This window comes from Chelonia mydas, chromosome 27 (genome assembly GCF_015237465.2).
Source record: "Chelonia mydas isolate rCheMyd1 chromosome 27, rCheMyd1.pri.v2, whole genome shotgun sequence".
In the NCBI taxonomy this organism is placed as follows: Eukaryota; Metazoa; Chordata; order Testudines; family Cheloniidae; genus Chelonia; species Chelonia mydas.
Window position 1 is genome coordinate 5,459,501 of NC_057860.1, and position 20,575 is coordinate 5,480,075.

At 51.4% G+C, this 20,575-nt stretch overlaps 1 protein-coding gene across 1 annotated transcript in view; it reads left to right on the top strand.

Moving 5' to 3' along the window:
• The window catches only part of LOC102947829 (corticotropin-releasing factor receptor 1), a 118,095-nt gene that overhangs the window by 13,280 nt on the left and 84,240 nt on the right, over positions 1 to 20,575 (top strand). Inside the window, exon 2 of the mRNA XM_037886932.2 lies at positions 12,923 to 13,007. Coding sequence (XP_037742860.1) covers positions 12,923 to 13,007 — 85 coding nt within the window. The remainder of the gene's footprint in view (positions 1 to 12,922; positions 13,008 to 20,575) is intronic.

Below are 20,575 nucleotides of genomic sequence, written 5' to 3' on the forward strand. Positions count from 1 at the left end.
CATGTCTGGGGCTCTGTCCCAGAGCGTCCGTTTGATTCTTTGGTTTTCCGGTATGCTTGTCTGAGCCCCTTAAGTTTCACGCGGCACTGTGTAGCCTCTGTCCCTAGTGGCCTCAGAGATTTTTTGAAATGTTTTGGCATTTCGTCTTTCGGAACGTAGTTCTGATAGCACGGATTCCTCTCCCCATACAGCGATCAGATCCAGTATCTCCCGTGGGGTCCATGCTGGAGCTCTTTTGCGATTCTGGGACTGCATGGTCACCTGTGCTGATGAGCTCGCCAAACAGGAAATGAGATTCAAAAGTTCCCAGGGCTTTTCCTGTACACCTGGCCAGTGCATTCGAGTTCAGAGTGCTGTCCAGAGCGGTCACAATGGTGCACTGTGGGATAGCTCCTGGAGGCCAATACCTTTGAATTGTGTCCACACTAACCCTAATTCGAAACAGTGATGTCGATTTCAGCGCTAATCCCCTCGTTGGGGAGGAGTACAGAAATCGGTTTTAAGAGCCCTTTATGTCGAAAACATGGCTTCGTTGTGTGGACGGGTGCAGGGTTAATTCAGATTTAACGCTGCTAAATCCGACATAAACTCGTAGTGTAGACCAGGCCTCAGCACATGAAGGGCCATGCATTAAGCTACAGGTTTAACCAGAAACACAGGACTGGATCTATGCACTGATCTGGACCTCAGGACCCTATTAGCCAGGCCCCTGGCAGCCATTAACCCTACGTATGGTCTGGTTCGGAAAGGCACAGCTAACACCATGCCGTAACCACAGGACTGTGGCTAAGGCTGCTGGAGTTTGTGGGCCCAGCTTAGATACAGCTGATTTAAAAATGGGTAAAATATTGCTGAAATGGCAGTGCGTGAGATCAAACCGCGTGGGGTGACGTCAGGTTGGAGGGAGGGAGGGGGACGGGAAATCACGGAACAAGCTTGAGCCCTGGTGTGTGCAAAAATAAGTGACAAGGACCGGAAACGTTTACTGTCCTGTTTTATTTAGGGGCACTGTATCTTGGGAACCCCTTGGCCAAATGGCCTCAAATTTGTGTCACTAAAACTACCCTGGCCCCTGATGAAGCACGGGAACTTTTGGGACAAGCTGAGCATGCCTGTGGACTTTAGGGCACTTGGTGAGTAAACAGCAAGCTCCTGAGCAGGAGTGGAGCCACTGCCCCACTCTGCTCACTTAACCCTATATATATATCACTCCTGGGCATTCCTTCCTCCCTTGAAAATGCCGGGGAATGAGCGACTGAAATGTAATACAGCAGCAGCCCCGGCAGGCCTTTCGCTCTGCTTGTTCTCGGGGGCTCTCTCAGCCAGGGCCCCTGCTGACTTGCAAAGCCCAGGGCAGCTGTTGTGCATCTGGGGCCATGAAAGGAAGTCGCCCGGCCTTCAGCTTGGCAGCCCCGCCTAGGCAGCTGGGAGTCACCCTGGCATGCACCGCCGGTCAGGTCCGTCTGCCTTCGATTGGCTGGTGAAAATCCTTGCTGTGCAAAGGCAGCGCGGTGGATCCCTGGGATCTAGATGGAACTGAGAGCAAGTGAGATGGTGCTGTCGTGTCTGTGTCACTCCTCCCCCCCCGATTTTGGTCTGTTATCGTCTGAGGGGTTTGCAACAGGCTCCTTAAACGGCGCTGTACCTGCCAGGCTAAAGTCTGAGTCCTCTCCCGTAGCATTGCAGCTCACTGGGTCGAGAGGCAGGACATGGACTGTACGAGGCAAAGCCCTTGGGCCTCAGCCTCGCTTTATGGCGTCACTGACTTGGTTAACTTTTCACACGGCTGTTGCAAAGGGATAAGTGAAGACACCAGGCATGAGGGAGTGGGAATCCGCCCTGCTAGCAAGGACTGAGGGATGCCCTGCAATCAGGAATTGCAGAGCTGTGTGATCCTAGACAGTGCAAGGGGGAAGGGGAGTTAACCAAGGAGGTTCGATCGCAAGGTAGGAAATGACTTTGATTCTCCAGCCAGGAACAGTCTCTGGTTTAGGGCTGGGTTTTGATTGGTTTGATTCATTCCACAGGCTGCATTAGCCTGGCTGGGAGCTAGAAAGCACCCCTGAGTCTGTCCGTGTCCAGCCAGCCTCAATACAGGATCCCTTTGGTGGTTATTACTGCAAAGCCAGATGCTACACGCTGTTTGTGAACCATTCACTGCAAGTGTTTGCCCTTCACTCTAAGCTGTGTGGCCCATCCCTTGATAATAACTGCCAGCTGTTCTACGGCAGTTTTCATGAGTAGATTTCAAATGGGGAAACTGAGGCACAGGAATGGGTGGTGTCTCGCTCCAGGTCACCTACCAAACCAGTGTTAGGGCTGGGAATGGAACCCCAGCCTCCCAATGCCCGAGGCAGATGCATCATTTCTTTCTCTGTTTTGACGAACAATCCTTTATGGGTGACTTCTGCTTCCCCCTAAAAACAAATTGTGTTGACTCCTGAATGCTACATCGTGATTAAAAGTGCCTAGGCCATCGTAGGCTGGGCACCTGCACGCGAGAAGTGAGCCGATGTTGGGGAGGCATGGGTGTGGTCAGAGCCACGTCTGACAGCGAAGGGACCAAACTCTTTGCAGGAAACTTCCCGCTCGCCCTTCCAGCAGTGAAAAGACCTCACTTGGAGTATTGCGTCCAGTTTTGGTCCCCTCACTACAGAAAGATGTGGACAAATTAGAGAGAGTCCAGCGGAGGGAACAAAAATTATCAGGGGCTGGGGCACATGACTTATGAGGAGAGGCTGAGGGAACTGGAGTTATTTAGTCTGCAGAAGAGAAGAGAAGAGAAGGGGGATTTGATAGCAGCCTTCAACTACCTGAAGGGGGGTTCCAAAGAGGATGGAGCTCGGCTGTTCTCAGTGGTGGCAGATGACAGAACAAGGAGTAATGGTCTCAAGTTGCAGTGGGGGAGGTCTAGGTTGGATATTAGGAAACACTATTTCACTAGGAGGGTGGAGAAGCACTGGAATGGGTTACCTATGGAGGTGGTGGAATCTCCATTCTTAGAGATTTTTAAGGCCTGGCTTGACAAAGCCCTGGCTGGGATGATTTAGTTGGGGATTGGTCCTGCTTTGAGCAGGGGGTTGGACTAGATGACCTCCAGAGGTCTCTTCCAACCCTAATCTTCTATGATTCTATTAAACTGCCCTCTGTCTCCCAGTGCTTGTCACTGACACCCCACAAGGCGCTGCCGAGAACACAGACACTAACGCAGCTGCCCGGCATGTCTTTGTTCTGAAACGCATGGAATAGTTTGCTTAATAAAGCTTAGCGGCTCGCTCTCCAATTTCAGCCCCGTTGAGAGGGGGAAACCCGAGCTCCATCTCCCATTGCTAATTAGGCAGCTGCCCGTCCATCTTTCTGCTCCGAAGCTGTCGCAGGCCTTCCTGTCGTACCGCTCAGATCTTGTCGGAGCTGGAAAATGCCTGCACATTTGCAGCCCTGGGAGCTGGTGTTGGACGTGGACATTAATTAATTAGTTAATGGCTCTGGAGCACTTTGGAGATGGAGCAATGCTCAGTGTTAATCATGATGAATGAGGATTTCACAGTTAGGTCACTGGCGGGTCAGGGGTGGGCTGACACACCCCATGTCTCCACGCCCACCGCTCACACACCTCTTAGCAGCAGTCACCGCCAGGGCTCTCCTCCGAGCTGCTTCGTGCTAACAAGTGCTGACAGTTTATCTCTCAACCCGCCTTTCTCCAGCAGGGAGAGACCGGCCCACAAAGCATGTGGTCAAGGCCAGATTCTTCTCTGAGTCTTGGGAGGAACTGGAAAAATGACACAAAATCGGAGATGCACGCCAACCTTGACCAGGCTGGGATGTGTCCTACCCAGGAATGGTCTGCCCAGAGTGAAGAGGCTGGGTTTAGTGTGCATGGGTTCAGGGTGGGGCTGGTGGACCTGTGATATCCCGGGGATCAGACCAGATGATCTGTGCTCCCTTCCAGCCATAAACTCCATGAGGGGGACAGTGCCAGAGAGTGTGTTGCACAGAGGACTTTATAAAACCCAACGGCGGTCACCATGGAAGCCCTGACTTCTAGCTGGCAGAAGGGCCTGATCCTGATGTCTCATCGGAGGGCGTAAAAGAGGAGTAAGTAACTCCGCTGCAGCCAGTGGATTTACACTGCGGGGAGGTGGTGGCATGAGACCAGATAGCGCACCTCAGGTGGGGTTGTTTAGGGTTTTATTTAGTTCTGAAGTCCGTGTGGGTCTGTCTACAATGCAGTTAAACTCCTGCTGCTGGCCTGCGCCAGCTGACTTGGGCTCGGGTTAAGGGGATGTTTAATATGCCGTGTAGCCCAAGCTCTGGGACCCTCCCCCTTGCAGGTCCTAGAGCCCAGGCTCCAGCAGGAGCCCAGAAGTCTACACTGCAGTGAAACAGCTCCTTAGCCCAAGCCCTGCAAGCCCAAGTCACTGGGCACGGGCCAACCGCAGGTCTTCCATTGCAGTGTAGACAGACTCTGTGACTCATGCATCCGCAGTGCAGCTCTCTGTCCCCCTCTAGTGGCCACATGGAGCATTACGTTTCTACTGCCGCCTCTGCGCTAACCAGAGTGGGCCCTTTTAAGGGCTGTAGGACTGATCCAGGGTTCAGTCCTTGCTCTGGACGGTGGCCCAGGGGTGCCGCATTACATAAACATTCCCCTTCTCCAGCAAGGAAGAGCTGATGTCCAGTGAATGGAGAGGCTTTGAAATTCACAGGCCCCTCTTGTACAGCAGAGCCCAGAGTCCTGGCTGGAGGCTCTCGGTGTCAAGAAGAAAGCTCAAAGGCTGGCGTGTTATCCAGCTGGCCAGGCGGTGCAAATTCTAGAAATTGGGCGCCCACTTCAGATCCATTTTACACAGGAAGTTTGTATCGGATTAAAGATGAACGCAAATAGCCCAGGGGTGTGTAGCGGAATTGGGGCGTATACTTTTAAACGGTGCGTGACTCCTCTTGTGCTGCTGGAGGTGCTGTCAGTCCCCAGGTAAAAGTGAGGTCCTGGCCGGTTATATTCATTGAAGAGCCCCTGGCACTTTTTATAAGAGACAAGGTGTTAGCCCTGGTGTCTTGACTAAAATGCACTTCCCTAAAATCTCCCTTTATACTTTCAATTGGATTTGCCCCTCTTCTTCTTCACTTCCAGTCCTACTCTGTTCTGTAGTGCTGTTAAACAGCAGCCACATTCCACCCCAGAGATGGCTGCATTCCAGCTTGACTCAAGGAGACAGAAATGGCTGTAAATCCTTGACATTTAGATAACTTCCCTGTGGACCAGGGACTTTGGCTCCCTTGTGAGGAGGATGTTTTATCCCAGGGCTCTGCCTCTCTGTCTTAAGCTGGATCCCTCGAGGCGGGATAGATGAGATATTCATTTATAGGTGCCCCCGCTTTGAAACCATGACACATCTAGCTGGTGGATTGACCCAGCCTAGATATTACATTCCTCCCATTTGTAACCCTCCAGCTAGCTAGCTAGACAGGCCAGGGCTGTCCCTTTGAAAAATGGAGTGGGTTGTCTCCTACCTCCCACTTCCGAAGTGCCATCACTTATTTTTAGACAGGAGACAATGAGCTTTTCCGATTAAATCCGGGCAGCGGCAGCAGCCATCAGATAGCATCCAGGTGGATTCAGCCTACACAGTCAATATTAATATCAACCCTGTTCTCAGAGCCAATGATCAGGTTATTATGTCCGGCACTTTGGGGGCAGGGAGGTAGTGGTATGTCCTTCTTGAGTGTCAAGCAGCTGTGGCTTTAATGGGAGTCCCAGGCTCCACTCCCCCCAAACCCACTGGCTTGGAAAGGTATCCTGGAGACAAACGGAGAAAAATAAAAAGGAAATCAATTGCTAGGGCAAATCAGCTCAGCTCACACAGGGAAATCTCCCAGCCTCTGGCCAAAATGCCAGACCCACCTTTCCGGAAAGTCTGCTACCCCATTATTCGGAGGCACTTTCCCTTTTTGCTGGGGACCTGAACTTGCCACTCCAGGCCGTGCTGGAGGAAGCCACCGTGTTGCAAAAGAAGCTGCCGTGCAGAATTGGCAAACGCACTTCCGTAAGTGGTGACGTCTCCATGGTGGGCAGACCGATCCCTTTACGTGCTGCTTTTGGATAGGAAGACTGAGACTTTGGATAAAAGTGCCAGAAATGCTGAAGTGCCTGTAAAAACAATGATGAGTCCTTGTGGACTCTTAGAGACTAACAAATTTATTTTTATTATTTATTTCCCTCTGTTAATATTCATCCCTTCTTGTCATCTGTTGAGAATAGGCCACTTCCACCTTAATTGAATAGGCCTCATTAGCACTGACCCCACCCCCCCGCCCTTGGTAAGGCAGGAGGAACATCTGAGCCCCAGCTTGGGGAAACCAGGGCTGGACCCAGGGCTAGAGGGGGCCCTGCTGGCTGCTAGCTCCGGTAAGGGCTGCTGAGTAAACGCCATTCTAACCCTCTGCTCCCGACTCCCAGTCTGCAATTGCCCGTGGCTGGGCCTACATTTTCCAAAGTTACTAGTGAGTCTGGGGGTTTCTATTCTGTTCTGTCCAGATTCTTGTCCCACGCTCATCACCGCGGTATCTGAGCACCTCCCAGGAGACGGGCCTGACCTCTGTCATGCGTTTGTTCTTATCCTAAAAGTGCGTGCAGGGGAGGGTCTCATTGTGATAGGAGGTTTTTAATTATTTTTAGGGGGTGGAAAGTTTTCAGCGTACAGGGGCCCAACAGGAGACTCCTCGAAGGGGGCCAGACTTTAAGAGAGGGCAAAACATGTAGCACCCTGAAAATCAGACCCCTTTTAAAGGAGCCCCCAACCTGAAGCCCCCAGGATCACTAGCCACTTTGGATAGCATGGGCCTCAGTCTCTGCCCAGCAGTGAAGCGGATCTGCCGTCCTGGAGCATGAGAAGAGAAAGGACACTTGGCCCTCTGAGAAATATTCTTGCCATTTATTCGCCATCGCCAAAGCCAAAGCAGTGAAGGGCTGAATACTGCAATTGAAGGAAACAAGCCCTCAGGACGGAGCCTGGCACAGCCTTCCCCCGGAGGAAACTGGCTTTGATTTGACTGAGCGAGGAATGTTTGGCTCGGAATGGGATCCCAGAGGCTGAAGGTTATGGCAGGCCTGGTGTGCCACACAGGAGCTAAGTCTGATGCAAAGAGAGGCAGGGGTCCAGTGGGATGGACTGAAGATGGTGGCAGTAGTGGGATCATTGGGAGAGGACAGCGAGTGTTCTGAGCCGTGCTGGGAGAAGGAGGTTGCATGCACTGGGGCAGCGGGGACTTTTTCAGTTGTGCCAAAAGCTGTACGAATTTTAAAAAAATAGCTGGGTCAGGAGACAGGGACTGAGATGGCCAGAGCTACCCTTCTCTGCCAGCAACTCACAGACTGGTAGCATGGTTCCCTAGCTGACAAAATAACTCCCAGTGCTGGAGGTATGGTGTGAGTGACCAGGCTCGGGCCAAATACTGGCAGCATTCCCTAGCCCCTCTGTAGTGGGAGCGATTCAGAGACTCAGACATTCCAAGGCCAGAAGGGAGCACTGTGATCATCTAGTCTGACCTCCTGCGTAACACAGGCCAAAGACCTGCCCCGAAATAATTCTGAGAGCAGGACTGCTAGAGAAACAGCCCATCTTGCTTTAAAAAAGTGTCAGTCATGGAGAATCCCCCACAACCCTTGTTAATTGTTCCAATGGTTAATTACTCTCACCGTTAACAAATTACACCTTATTTCCAGTCTGAATTATACTCGCTTCAGCTTCCAGCATTGAATGGGGTGATACTTTTCTCTGCTAGATTGAATAGCCCATTATTAAATACTTGTTCCCCCATACAATACTTACGGGCTGTGATCACGTCACCCCTCCCTTGGCCTTCTCTTTGTTAATTGCGTTCTTTGAGTCTATCACTATAAAGCAGGTTTTCTAATGCTCTGAATCATTCTTGTGGCTCTTCTCTGAACCCTCACCAATTTATCCTTTTGAACTGGGGGCACCTAAACTGGACACAGGATTCCAGCATCAGCTGCACCAGGGCCAAATATACAAGATTGCCCCATTTATGGCTCCAAGGGTCCATTAGCTCCTTTGGCCACAGAGTCACACTGGGAGCTCACGTCCGGCTGATCATCCACCACAACCCCCAAATCTTTTTCAGTCAGTTCTTCCCAAAATAGAGTTCCCCCATCCTGAACATTCTTTGTTCCTAGCTACAAACATTTGTTTATTTGCCCCCAGTTTACCAGGCAATCCAGATCGCTCTGATTCTGTGTCCTGTCTTCTTCGATATTTACCGCTCTCCCAATTTTTGTGTCATCTGCAAACTTTATCAGTGATGATTTTATGGTTTCTTCCAGGTCATTGATAAAAATGTTAAATAACCTAGGCCCAGGAACTGATCCCTGTGAGACCCCCCTAGAAACAGATCCACTTGATGTTGATTCTCCATTGACGGTTTCATTCTGAGTCCTCTCAGTTAGCCAGTTTTTAATCCTTTTAACGTGTGCCAGGTTAATTTTATATTGTTCTAGTTTCTTAATCAAAGTATCGAGTGGTACCAAATCCAACACCTTACAGAAGTCTGTGTGTATTACGCCAACACTGTTACCTCTATCAATCAAACTGATAATCTCATCAAAAAAAGATATCAAGTTAGTTTGAGAGGATCTATTTTCCATAAACCCATGCTGATTTGCATTAATTGCATTATCCTCCTTTAATTCTTTATTAACCGAGTCCCCAATCAACTGCAGCATTATCTTGCCCTGGATTGATGTCAGGCTGACGGGCCTATAATTACCCAGGACAGACTTGATGGAAAGGAGAGTCAGCCAGAGCATCGGGATTGTAATAAAAGTTTGGAGCCTTTCCCATCGGTGGCCTGGTAGAACAGCCAGTAACAGTAGTCTTGTACATGCCGCGGGCACTTTTCATCCTGAAGGGACCCTGAGCATTTAGAGTGACACACAAACCAGAGCTGGGGAGTGCCTCATCTGCCTCTGGGGTGGAACATCTGGCAGCATCACAACCCGGAACCAGAATTTAGGGCAAGAAGCAAATAGACAGATCCTTGGTGCTTATCGTACACAGCGTTTCGTTAGAGCGCTTTATAGGCATTAATTACCTATCCTAATTAACAACCTTCTGAGGGAGACAAATAATTATCACCCTGGTTATACAGCTGGGTAAACTGAGGCACAGATAGTCAAATTCTGTCCTGGTTAGTGCAGCTGCACCTGGGATGAATTTGACCCAGTGACTTCCCTAAGGTCACACAGTGAGCCAATGACCTTACTAGGAATAAAACCCAGGAGTCCCTTCTCTATCCACTAAACTCCCGTGCCCGATCTATGAACAGAACCCAGGAGTTCTGACTCTGGTTCCCTGCTTTAACCACTAGTCCCTTCTCCCATCCCAGACCTAAGAACAGAACCTAGGAGTCCTGAGTCCCCTGCTCTAAGCACTAAACCCTTCCACTCCCTCATTTTAACACTAGGCAAACCCACGCTGCGGGCTCCCAAAGCAACATGACTTAAGAACACATGTCCTTGGACAACCCCCTTCATCGCAAGTGACTGAGGACTGAGCCCATTCTGGCTTGCAATTAGCAGAGCCCGCCGCTGAATGTCCTGCAGTGCGCGGCGAGGGAGGGATTGCTAAATGAGCTTCCCGGGCCATTTCTGCCCAATTATTTCTTTTCATCAGAGGGAGGCGGTTTTATTCCAGGGACCTGGAGCTCAAATCTCATCATAACAAACCACACGACAATAAATCAGGATGTAACACTGCACCTGAAGAAATCAGGGGCGCTGCCTCTCTCCACCAGTGGCTGCAGTCGAAGTAAAGCGCTTGCCTGGCATCTTGCTTTAACACATACCTGGTGACTAAGGCCAGAATTTTCCCAGGTGCCCATAAATAAGGCTAGGGAGGACAGATGAGTCAGTGGCAGAAGGGGCTAGCCTGTGTGTTAGGAGACCTGGGTTTCACTCCCGCTGTGCTACATACTCTCTGTCTGACTGTGGGCGGGTGATTTTTATTCCAGAATAATTACTCCATTTTGGAAGCACACTAATCATTTCAGAATAAAAGTGACTTTTACTCCAGATTAGAGCATCCACACAGGTAAACTGTGCCAGAATAGCTCATGCTACGAGAGCAATTCTGGTTGATTTCCCCATCAGACAAGTCCTTGGCCTGTGCTTTGTACATCCATCAACTTTAACCAGGTTTGGGACTGTCTATAGATCAAAGACCTACTTGATGGAAGCCATTAACATCTTCCAGCATAACAATGTAGTAAAAGTCTGTGAGTTTATTAGCAAGAGTATTTATTATTTGTCTTCCATAAGGTAACAGGGTTTGAACGTGAAGACAGGTTTGCACGCTTTCTCTCTCGGCTCCGCAGTACCTGCAACGGCTAAGGCTGAAAAGGAAGATGATAATTGTGGTGCCTTTGCTAAATAGGGTCAGAGTAGGTTGCAATGTGTTTCCTGGGGCTGTGGTGGGTCAGAGAAGGTTGCAATGTGTTTCCTGGGGCTGTGGTGGGTCAGAGAAGGTTGCAGTGTGTTTCCTGGGGCTGTGGTGGGTCAGAGAAGGTTGCAATGTGATTCCTGGGGCTGTGGTGGGTCAGAGAAGGTTGCAATGTGATTCCTGGGGCTGTGGTGGGTCAGAGAAGGTTGCAATGTGATTCCTGGGGCTGTGGTGGGTCAGAGAAGGTTGCAATGTGTTTCCTTGGGCTGTGGTGGGTCAGAGAAGGTTGCAATGTGATTACTGGGGCTGTGGTGGGTCAGAGAAAGTTGCAATGTGATTACTGGGGCTGTGGTGGGTCAGAGAAGGTTGCAATGTGTTTCCTGGGGCTGTGGTGGGTCAGAGAAGGTTGCGATGTGTTTCCTGGGGCTGTGGTGGGTCAGAGAAGATTGCAGTGTGATTCCTGGGGCTGTGGTGGGTCAGAGAAGGTTGCAGTGTGTTTCCTGGGGCTGTGGTGGGTCAGAGAAGGTTGCAGTGTGATTCCTGGGGCTGTGGTGGGTCAGAGAAGGTTGCAATGTGATTACTGGGGCTGTGGTGGGTCAGAGAAGGTTGCAATGTGATTACTGGGGCTGTGGTGGGTCAGAGAAGGTTGCAATGTGATTACTGGGGCTGTGGTGGGTCAGAGAAGGTTGCAATGTGTTTCCTGGGGCTGTGGTGGGTCAGAGAAGGTTGCAGTGTGTTTCCTGGGGCTGTGGTGGGTCAGAGAAGGTTGCAGTGTGTTTCCTGGGGCTGTGGTGGGTCAGAGAAGGTTGCAGTGTGTTTCCTGGGGCTGTGGTGGGTCAGAGAAGGTTGCGATGTGTTTCCTGGGGCTGTGGTGTCTTCACTGAGCGTGAGTTGGGAGTGATGGCGTTGGAGAGGGTGTTGTGCGTTGCTGTTATAGAAAGTCATGATGGCTGTGGGCTAACTCTTGCGCACTGCTCTTGTGTTGGGTTGGAATGGCCCCTTACTTTGGGTTTTCCTTGCTTTCAGGGTCTGTCTACACTTCACTCAGGGGGGGTGATTGCAGCTCGTGTAGATTTACCTGACCTAGCTGGGATCTCGCTAGCTTGGGTGCCAACAGCAGTGAAGTTGCAGCAGCGTGGGTTTCAGCACAGGCTGTACAAGCCCACCCGGGCTCCTGGCTGTTTTCTTGGACGGCTGGCTTGAACTGAAGGCCACGCAGCCACAGCTTCGCTGCTGTTGATACCTGGGCTCGCTAGACCAAAGCTAGCTTAGGTATGGCAATATCATAGAATCATAGAAGGTTAATGTTGGAAGGGACCTCAGGAGGTATCTAGTCCAACCCCTGCTCGAAGCAGGACCAATCCCCAGTTTTTGCCCCAGATCCCTAAATGGCCCCCTCAAGGATTGAACTCACAACCCGGGGTTTAGCAGGCCAATGCTCAAACCACTGAGCTATCCCTCCCCCAATATGGTGAAATCACAGCTCCAGCTGCAGTGTGGACAGACCCTTAGCGTCTGCATTTTGAGCAAATACCCCTGAGCAACCTTAGTTTTCATTCTGATGCCTAGGAAAGTTGTGCACAAAGTTTTTTTGCGGGAGGAGGGGCAGAATAAATATGATGCATTTAAAAAACCTCCAGCCTCATTTTCATTTACATTAAGGCCACTTTATATGGTTCTGGGTGTGGAGAGGGCTCTTAAAGTGAGCGTGAATGTAATGTATGTTCACTGAAGGCTCCTTCGGCAAATCTGTTTCCTGGCTCTGTGCCTCAGTTTCCCCACCTGTAAAATGGGGATAATCATACTGACCTCCTTTGTAAAGGGCTCTGAGAGCTACCGATGAAAAATGCTATAAAAATGCCAGCTATTAATTAATTATCAGTGTAGATGAGAATCAGCCCCTTAGTGGAGCAAAGGGAGTTTATTGTACGTTCTCACGCAGAATAATAAATAATAAATAACAATAATAATACTCATAGATAGCTCTGGGCCTGGGTCTCCGAGAGTCAGGCCTCTCTAACAACCGGAGCAGAATTTGTAGGAAGAAGAATTTGCATGAGCTTCACAACCCTCATTGTGACCTGAATGTGGGAATGGCTCTGTGTTGAAGCAGGCAGGGGGGTTAGGAATTAGATGTACTGGACCAAATTCATACCAGGAGCAATTCCTCTGGCTCCAGGGGCATTACACTGGGGATGGATTTGGCTCTGAGCAGCTCATTGGGCCAGGATCGGGTGCCTTTGTGCACAGTTCTCACCCAGGGAGAGCTAACACAAGGGAAGGTCCCTGAGGCCCCATCAGGAAGCTGGGACAATGTGACCAAAGCAAACCTGAGTTCTTCCTAGGGAATACCGTGGTCTCTTCCAAGCCTAATATTCTATAATTCTATGTACGTGAGATCAGAATCGCCCGCTGTGATGGCCACCCGCAGCCCTAACAGTGTTTGCTTCCTCCACTTCTGTCTGCAGGTATTTATCCTCTGGATTAGCCCCATCTCGGCTTCCATCCAGGATCAATACTGTGAGAATTTACCTCCGATCAGTAACACCACTGGTAAGCACGCTACCCACCTTCCCCTGCACCAACCTCCCCGTCCCACCTAGCTTGTTTCTGGAGTTGCTGAATGGACATTAGCGACCTGGTTCTCCACAGGGGTAAGGGCTAGTCAGGCTGAAGGGCTCTGGGGTTCCACTGGGGTTAAATCGCCCATACTGCAAACTTCAGGGAGTTTGTCTCCTGGGTATTAAAACCTGACTCCCAGCTCTGGCTCAGACCTCACCCCAATAGTTACAAGGACACCCCGAGACAGATTCTGTGCGGTGTCTCTAAGTGGTGGAGCACAGAACGCCCAGCCTGCAGTTCTGGGGGGGACGGGGGCTTGGAGACTTTAATTCACCTTTATGCCCTCCTAGCCCTGGGATGCTCTGTGGGCCGGAGAGTGTACCCTCAGCCAGCCCCATGGCTGCAGCACTACCTGGTCTCTACCCGCACGTGAGCCTCCTCACAACACAGCCTTATGTCTGCCCCCCGTAGTGCTGCTTGCACCAAAGGAAACCTTCCCCAGCCGCGTGGGGGGCTTTTAAGCTCCTTTCGGCTGCTCTGGTCCTTGTACGCCGGGGACCACCTGCCAGCTGAGAACTGGCAGAGTGCACACATGTTCCATCTCGCTTCCTCCTGGCCCCTGTGTCTGCTGAGAGCTCCCTACAATGTTAGAGACACATTATGTCACTCATATTTCGGGTGGTCGTCCTGCACTATTGCTCATCAGCCTCATTGTCAGTAGAAAACTCTAGGCACAATGAGGAGGTGATCAGCAGGTGAGAGCTGTTTGAGAGCAGGAGACACAGGGTGTGTCCACACTGCACACTAAGCCTGGGCTGTGACTTAGGTTCAAGGCCAAGCTCCCCCTTCCATCCACGCACCCGTCACTCTGACTGGCACTGAGAACCCGGCTCCTAGGATCCTGCTCAGGGCGTGGATCAGAGCCCAAGTCCCGCTGTGACTCAGGTCCAAGCCCTGTCATTTGGCAGTGTGGACGCAGGCAAAGCCACAGACACGAGTCAGAAGGTCCACGTAGTGCAGCGCGGATGCATGAGCACGGCTGTGAGACCCAGATCCTGCCATTGTAAACCCAGATTTACCATGCAGCAGGGACATCCAAGTGTGAGCTTGGAAACGCCGAGTCCCACAGACCCGGGCTTGGGGTGCAGTGTAGACGTACCCGCAGAAACCCAGAGAGTCAGCCCCGAGAGGATTCAGAGACAGAAGCAGCAAGCAGAGCTGGCAGGAGCTGAGTTTGAAGGGAGAGCAGTAATTGAGCCGGGAGCTTGGAAGAAAGCTGTTGGTGAGAACGGAGCAAAGCTGGGGACCCCCAGGGAGCAGAAATCTCTGGCAGTGGCCCCTCGGAAAGGGGAGGCTCCAGCTGGGTCAGCAGAAGCCAAGCCCAGAAGTCAGAGGGTTCTTGTGGGAGAGTGGATCCTGCTGAGCAGGGGTACAGGCATGAAGGAGCCAGACACTGCAGGAGCGGGGTCTGCCTGGGTGAAGGTACTGGACAATGGGGCCCTGAATCAGGTCAAAAGGAACTGGGAACAAAGTGCCGCTATTGACCTCGGGTGTGTGACTTGGACTTGACGTCCCCGTAGAGGGGAATGGAAAAAAACCCTGCAGTATCTTTCTTTATTGTGGGAATTGGAGAATGGTTTTTATTACAAGGTTGGGGCGGGGGGCGGGGAGTTACTGCACTGTATGTGAATAAATTATGCCCAGAGGCAGGTTTTGTTTTGGACACAGAGAGATTATGTTCCTTTCTTAGGCAAACAAAAGGGGAAACTAAGCCAGGCACACTTGTTGTGCTATGGCCTGATGCTGGAGAGTGCCTCAGGTGAGGGCTCGCTCTATTGCAAGTTGGAAATGTACTTCTATAAAAAATAAAAACCGAGATTATCACTTAATCCAATGACTCCAAGAGCTGGGGCTTTACAAAAAAACCACTAAACATCATGAGAGTTGTGATAACATTGGGAATGCTGGCGACATTGAGTTTGGGCCAGATCCTCAGCCAGCATAACTCAGCATAGCTTGGGTGAAGTCAATGGAGCGACACTGTTTTACACCAGAGAAGGGTCTCCTGTCTCTCTCTCCCGCTTCAGTCACTGAGAAATCCTCTCCAGGGGACACAGCTAACCTTTGGTTAGGTGAGAGTGCCAGCTAACTGGGCCTGCTGTATAGCCATATGATTCTCCTCTCTATAGCCTGCAATCAATTTTGAAAGCAGAGCTGTTGAAATCACAATTTTTCCATTCACTGGCCATTAAAAAAAACAATTATTTGGGGGTCAGTCTGAAAATGAAATGTTCCACAAGCGTTGGCAAATCAAAAAGTTAAAACACAGGTCAAATGAAACGTTCCATTTTGATTCTGACCATTCTAAACTTGTTTAAAAAAATACAATATAGAATCAGAGAAGATTAGGGTTGGAAGAGACCTCAGGAGGTCAACTAGTCCAACACCCTGCTCAAAGCAGGACCAATCCCCAACTAAATCATCCCAGCCAGGGCTTTGTAAAGCCGGGCCTTAAAAACCTCTAAGGATGGAGAGGCCACCACCTCCCAGGTAACCCATTCCAGTGCTTCACCACCCTCCTAGTGAAATAGTTTTTCCTAATATCCAACCTAGACCTCCCCCACTGCAACTTGAGACCATTGCTCCTTGTTCTGTCATCTGCCACCACTGAGAACAGCTGAGCTCCATCCTCTTTGGAATCCCCCTTCAGGTAATTGAAGGCTGCTATCAAATCCCCCCTCACGCTTCTCTTCTGCAGACTAAATAAGCCCAGTTCCCTCAGCCTCTCCTCGTAAATCATGTGCCCCAGCTCCCTGATCATTTTCATTGCCCTCCACTGGACTCTCTCCAATTTGTCCACATCCCTTCTGTAGTGAGGGGCCCAAAACTGGATGCAATACTCCAAGTGTGGCCTCACCATTGCCAAATAGAGGGGAATAATCATTTCCCTCGATCTGCTGGCAATGCTCCTACTAATGCAGCCTAATATGCTGTTAGCCTTCTTGGCAACAAGGGCACACTGTTGACTCATATCCAGCTTCTAGTCCAGTGTAATCCCCAGGTCCTTTTCTGCAGAACTGCCGCTTAGCCAGTCGGCCCCCAGCCTGTAGCAGTGCATGGGATTCTTCTGTCTAAGTGCAGGACTCTGCACTTGTCCTTGTTGAACCTCGTCAGATTTCTTTTGGCCCAATCCTCCAATTTGTCTAGGTCACTCTGGACCCTATCCCTACCCTCCTGTACATCTATCTCTCCCCCCAACTTAGTGTCATCCGTGAACTTGTTGAAGGTGCAATCCATTCCATCATCCAGATCTTAATGAAGGTGTTGAACAAAACCGGCCCCAGGACCGACCCTTGGGGCACTCCGCTTGATACTGGCTGCCAACTAGACATCAAGCCGTTGATCACTACCCATTGAGCCCAGCGATCTAACCAGCCTTCTATCCACCTTATAGTCCATTCATCCAATCCAAACTTCTTTAACTTGCTGGCAAGAATACTCTGGGGAGACCATATCAAAAGCTTTGCTAACGTCAAGTTATATCACGTCCACCGCTTTCCCCACATCCATGTTGACTGTTCCTAATCACCTTCCTCTCCTCCAAGTGCTTCAGAATGGATTCCTTGAGGATCAGCTCCATGATTTTTCCAGGGACTGAGGTGAGGCTGACCAGTCTGTAGTTCCCCGGATCCTCCTTCTTCCCTTTTTTAAAGATGGGCACTACATTAGCCTTTTTCCAGTCGTCCGGGACCTCCCCCAATCGCCATGAGTTTTCAAAGATAATGGCCAATGGCTCTGCAATCACATCAGCCAATTCCCTCAGCACCCTCGGATGCAGCGCATCCGGCCCCATGGGCTTGTGCACGTCCAGTTTTTCTAAATAGTCCTTAACCTGTTCTTTCACCATAGAGGGCTGGTCACCTCCTCCCCATGCTGTGCTGCCCAGTGCAGTAGTCTGGGAGCTGACCTTGTCTGTGAAGACGGAGTAAAAAGAAGCATTGAGTACTTCAGCTTTTTCCACATCCTCTGTCACTAGGTTGCCTCCCCCATTCAGTAAGGCTCCCACACTTTCCCTCACCTTCTTCTTGTTGCTAACATTCCTGTAGAAACTCTTCTTGTTACCCTTCACATCCCTTGCTAGCTGCAACTCCAGTTGTGCCTTGGCCTTCCAAATGAAAGGACATTTCTGGGCAGGGGATTGGACTAGATGGCCTCCACAGGTCCCTTCCAACTCTGTTATTCTATGATTCTATGATTCTAAACAAAGTAATTTCAGACTGAAAAATCACTTGAAAACAGATTAAATGAGCTGTTTTGCCTTTTTCTAGGGTGTTGTTTTTTGCGGGGGCGGGTTCCAACACAAACAAGTCAATGAAACTGACACAAATTGACGGAAGTTTGTCAAATCTGCATTGTTTGTGGGCGGGAGGGGGGGGAGTTTGGGCTAAAAAACTTTACCCTACTCTATTCAAAAGTCCCCAGATAGAAATCATTTAGGCTTCACCCTCTGTGTTTCCCACTCTAGCACTTCAGTGTAGACACTCACCGCAGTGACATTAGGGGTTCTCCCATCGCTGTTCATCCACCTTCCTGAGAGGCCTTAGCTCGGTTCTTCCATTGACCTAGTGCTGTCTACACTGGGGGTGAGGTCTGCTTAAAGATGTCTCTCGGCGTGTGGATTTTCCACACTCCTGAGCGACATCGCTATGTCAATGTAGCCTTTCATTGTAGACCAGCCTTTAGATGCTGGTCTCTGTTTCTCTGTGAGAGACCATGACACTCACTGCCAGCCAGTAGAGGGCAGTCACAGACACACAGTCATTCGCCCGCCCCAGGAGAGCGCAGTCTGCTTATTAGTATTATACCTCCAGGACAAAGCATACATAAGCTAAGCAAAGGCCATGAGGAACACTGTGTCTATTTGACAAATATTTCTGAGTGCTGCATTTAATAATCAGTATTTATTTCTGTGAATTAAATACTCACGAGTAGTCCAGGCATGGGCTTTACCGACAGAGTTTCTCCTGCACTACTTCCTCTTGCATTAGATTTGTGTAGGAATCAAAACACTGCCTGTAATTTGTGAGCTGAGTCATAGTCAGCTCCAGCACCTGGGTAGATCCTGAGCTCTGCCATTGGAACAAGGTGGCAAGTTTGCATCCGCTTCAAGCGCAGGAGAGTCATTGCCATTAGATGGACCTTTGGTCTCCCAGGTGAAATGAGTTTGGCAGGTCTCAATCCGGCCCCACCATCACAACTGGACACTAATTGACCTTCTTGTTGGATATCTGCACAGAGAAGCCAGAGGTGAAATAGGTCACGGAGAATGAAACCCCTTCCCAATGGGGTTAGGGGTCACAGTCTCCATGCTGTGCCTATTCAGTGCCCTGCAGGCCTGTCTGGCACCTCTTGCCACGCTGGGTTCCCATCCAAAATCAAGGTCTTTTTTTTTTATTTTCCCTACCAGCAATTAAAAATTGCCAATATTTCCCGTGAGAACAATAGCATCCCTGTGTCACGTAGCCAGCAGGACTCGGGGAGGATGCAAAGGAAAGCAAGATCCTCACTGGTCTCTTGCATGAAAATGCTGGAAAGGTTTATTTTCCAATTTGCATGAAAGAAACAGTGCCCTCTGAGAAATCGCCTGGCCTGACCCCGCCCCCTGTAATCGGCGACCTGTCAGGGTGAGTGATGGACTCAGAGGATCCATGCTGATGGATAATCCCTGCCACACAGCTCCAGTTAGCACACCTCGCAGACTTCTTTCTGAAATTAAATATTGGCACCGGCGCAGGGTGACTCCCTCCCTCTCCGGCAGGCGGCTGCTGGAGAGTAGCGAGCCTCCAGCCGGCAAAGCAAACGCTCTGCACGCCTCACACAGCGGGGGGGGGCGAGGGAACCCCGCAACAGTGCCAGGTTGGGGAGAGAGCTGGCCGCAGAGCGAGCCGTAAGGCTGCACCCTGGGATCGCGGCTTGCAGCCCAGCCGTTGGGGAAGGGTCAGTGGCACAGCAGCAAACACAGAGTGTGGATTTCACTAGGTGTACTGCTGTGTCAGCAGCTGGCCCCTTCCTTTGTGAGCCCGAGTTCAGGCTGTGCACGTCCGGAGTGGGATGGGAGCTGGGAGAAACACAGAGGGGACATCTACACTTGGAGCTCCAGGAGACATACCCACGCTAGCCCTGATCAGGAGAATGCACTAAAAATAGTATAGCCACAGCACTGCAAGCAGCGGGAGGGGCTAGGCACCCCGCGTGGGGACCTGTCCGAGACCCCAGGCATGTCTTCAGGGTGGCCAGCCCCTCCTGCCACTCGCTGTGCCACGGCTACCCGAGACAGCATGGGTGGCTCCTGGGAAGAAGGTGCCAGCGGTTTGCATTGCTCTGCAGGGCATGGAGTGGTGTCAACAGAATGAATATCCTGAGAAACCAAGAGGATCCACTGCCCCCTTCAGCTTCCCCTAGGGCACAGCACCCTCCCCTGAGGTTCTCCCCTCACATCTAAGGTTTTGTCCCACACCCCCCTCGAGGGACCCAGCTCCCATGAGCCCCTTCTCCTTCTGAGCCCCACACCAGGACTCAGCTCCCATGAGCCCCTGCACCATCTGAGCCCAATATCAGGACTCAGCTCCCATGGGCCCCTGCTCCCTCTGAGCCCCACACCAGGACTCAGCTCCCCTGGGCCCCTGCTCCCTCTGAGCCCCACTCCAGGACTCAGATCCCCTGGGCCCTTGCTCCCTCTGAGCCCCATGCCAGGACTCAGCTCCCCTGGGCCCCTGCTTCCTCTGAGCCCAATATCAGGACTCAGATCCCCTGGGCCCCTGCTCCCTCTGAGCCCCATGCCAGGACTCAGCTCCCCTGGGCCCCTGCTCCATCTGAGCCCAATACCAGGACTCAGATCCCCTGGGCCCCTGCTCCCTCTGAGCCCCACACCAGGACTCAGCTCCCCTGGGCCCCTGCTCCCTCTGAGCCCCACTCCAGGACTCAGATCCCCTGGGCCCTTGCTCCCTCTGAGCCCCATGCCAGGACTCAGCTCCCCTGGGCCCCTGCTCCCTCTGAGCCCAATATCAGGACTCAGATCCCATGGGCCCCTGCTCCCTCTGAGCCCCACGCCAGGACTCAGCTCCCCTGGGCCCCTGCTCCCTCTGAGCCCCACACCAGGACCAACTCCCATGAGGCCCGGGGCTCTGGCTGCAGTAGCAGCAGCTGGGAGCCCCAGGCCCTTTAAAGCACCACCAGAGCCCCGGGGCTCCCGGCCACCACCACCACTACCCCAGGGCTCCAGCAGCGGGGGTCTGGTGGCGATTTGAAGGGTCCGGGATTCCAGCCACTGCTGGGAGCCCCGGGCCCTTTAAATCGCGAGCCTCAGGAAGCTGCCCCCTGCCGGTACGGTCGGCTGTGTACCTGCTGTTGCCGGTACGCCACACCGGACTGGACCGGCTTATTTTCACCTCTGCTTATACCAACTACCACAAAATATTCAGGTTCCTTCCAGCCCCAAGAGACCAGTCACTTTCCTCAGGTCAGTTTGTACCTTAGATCTCACAGCAAAGACAGCACTT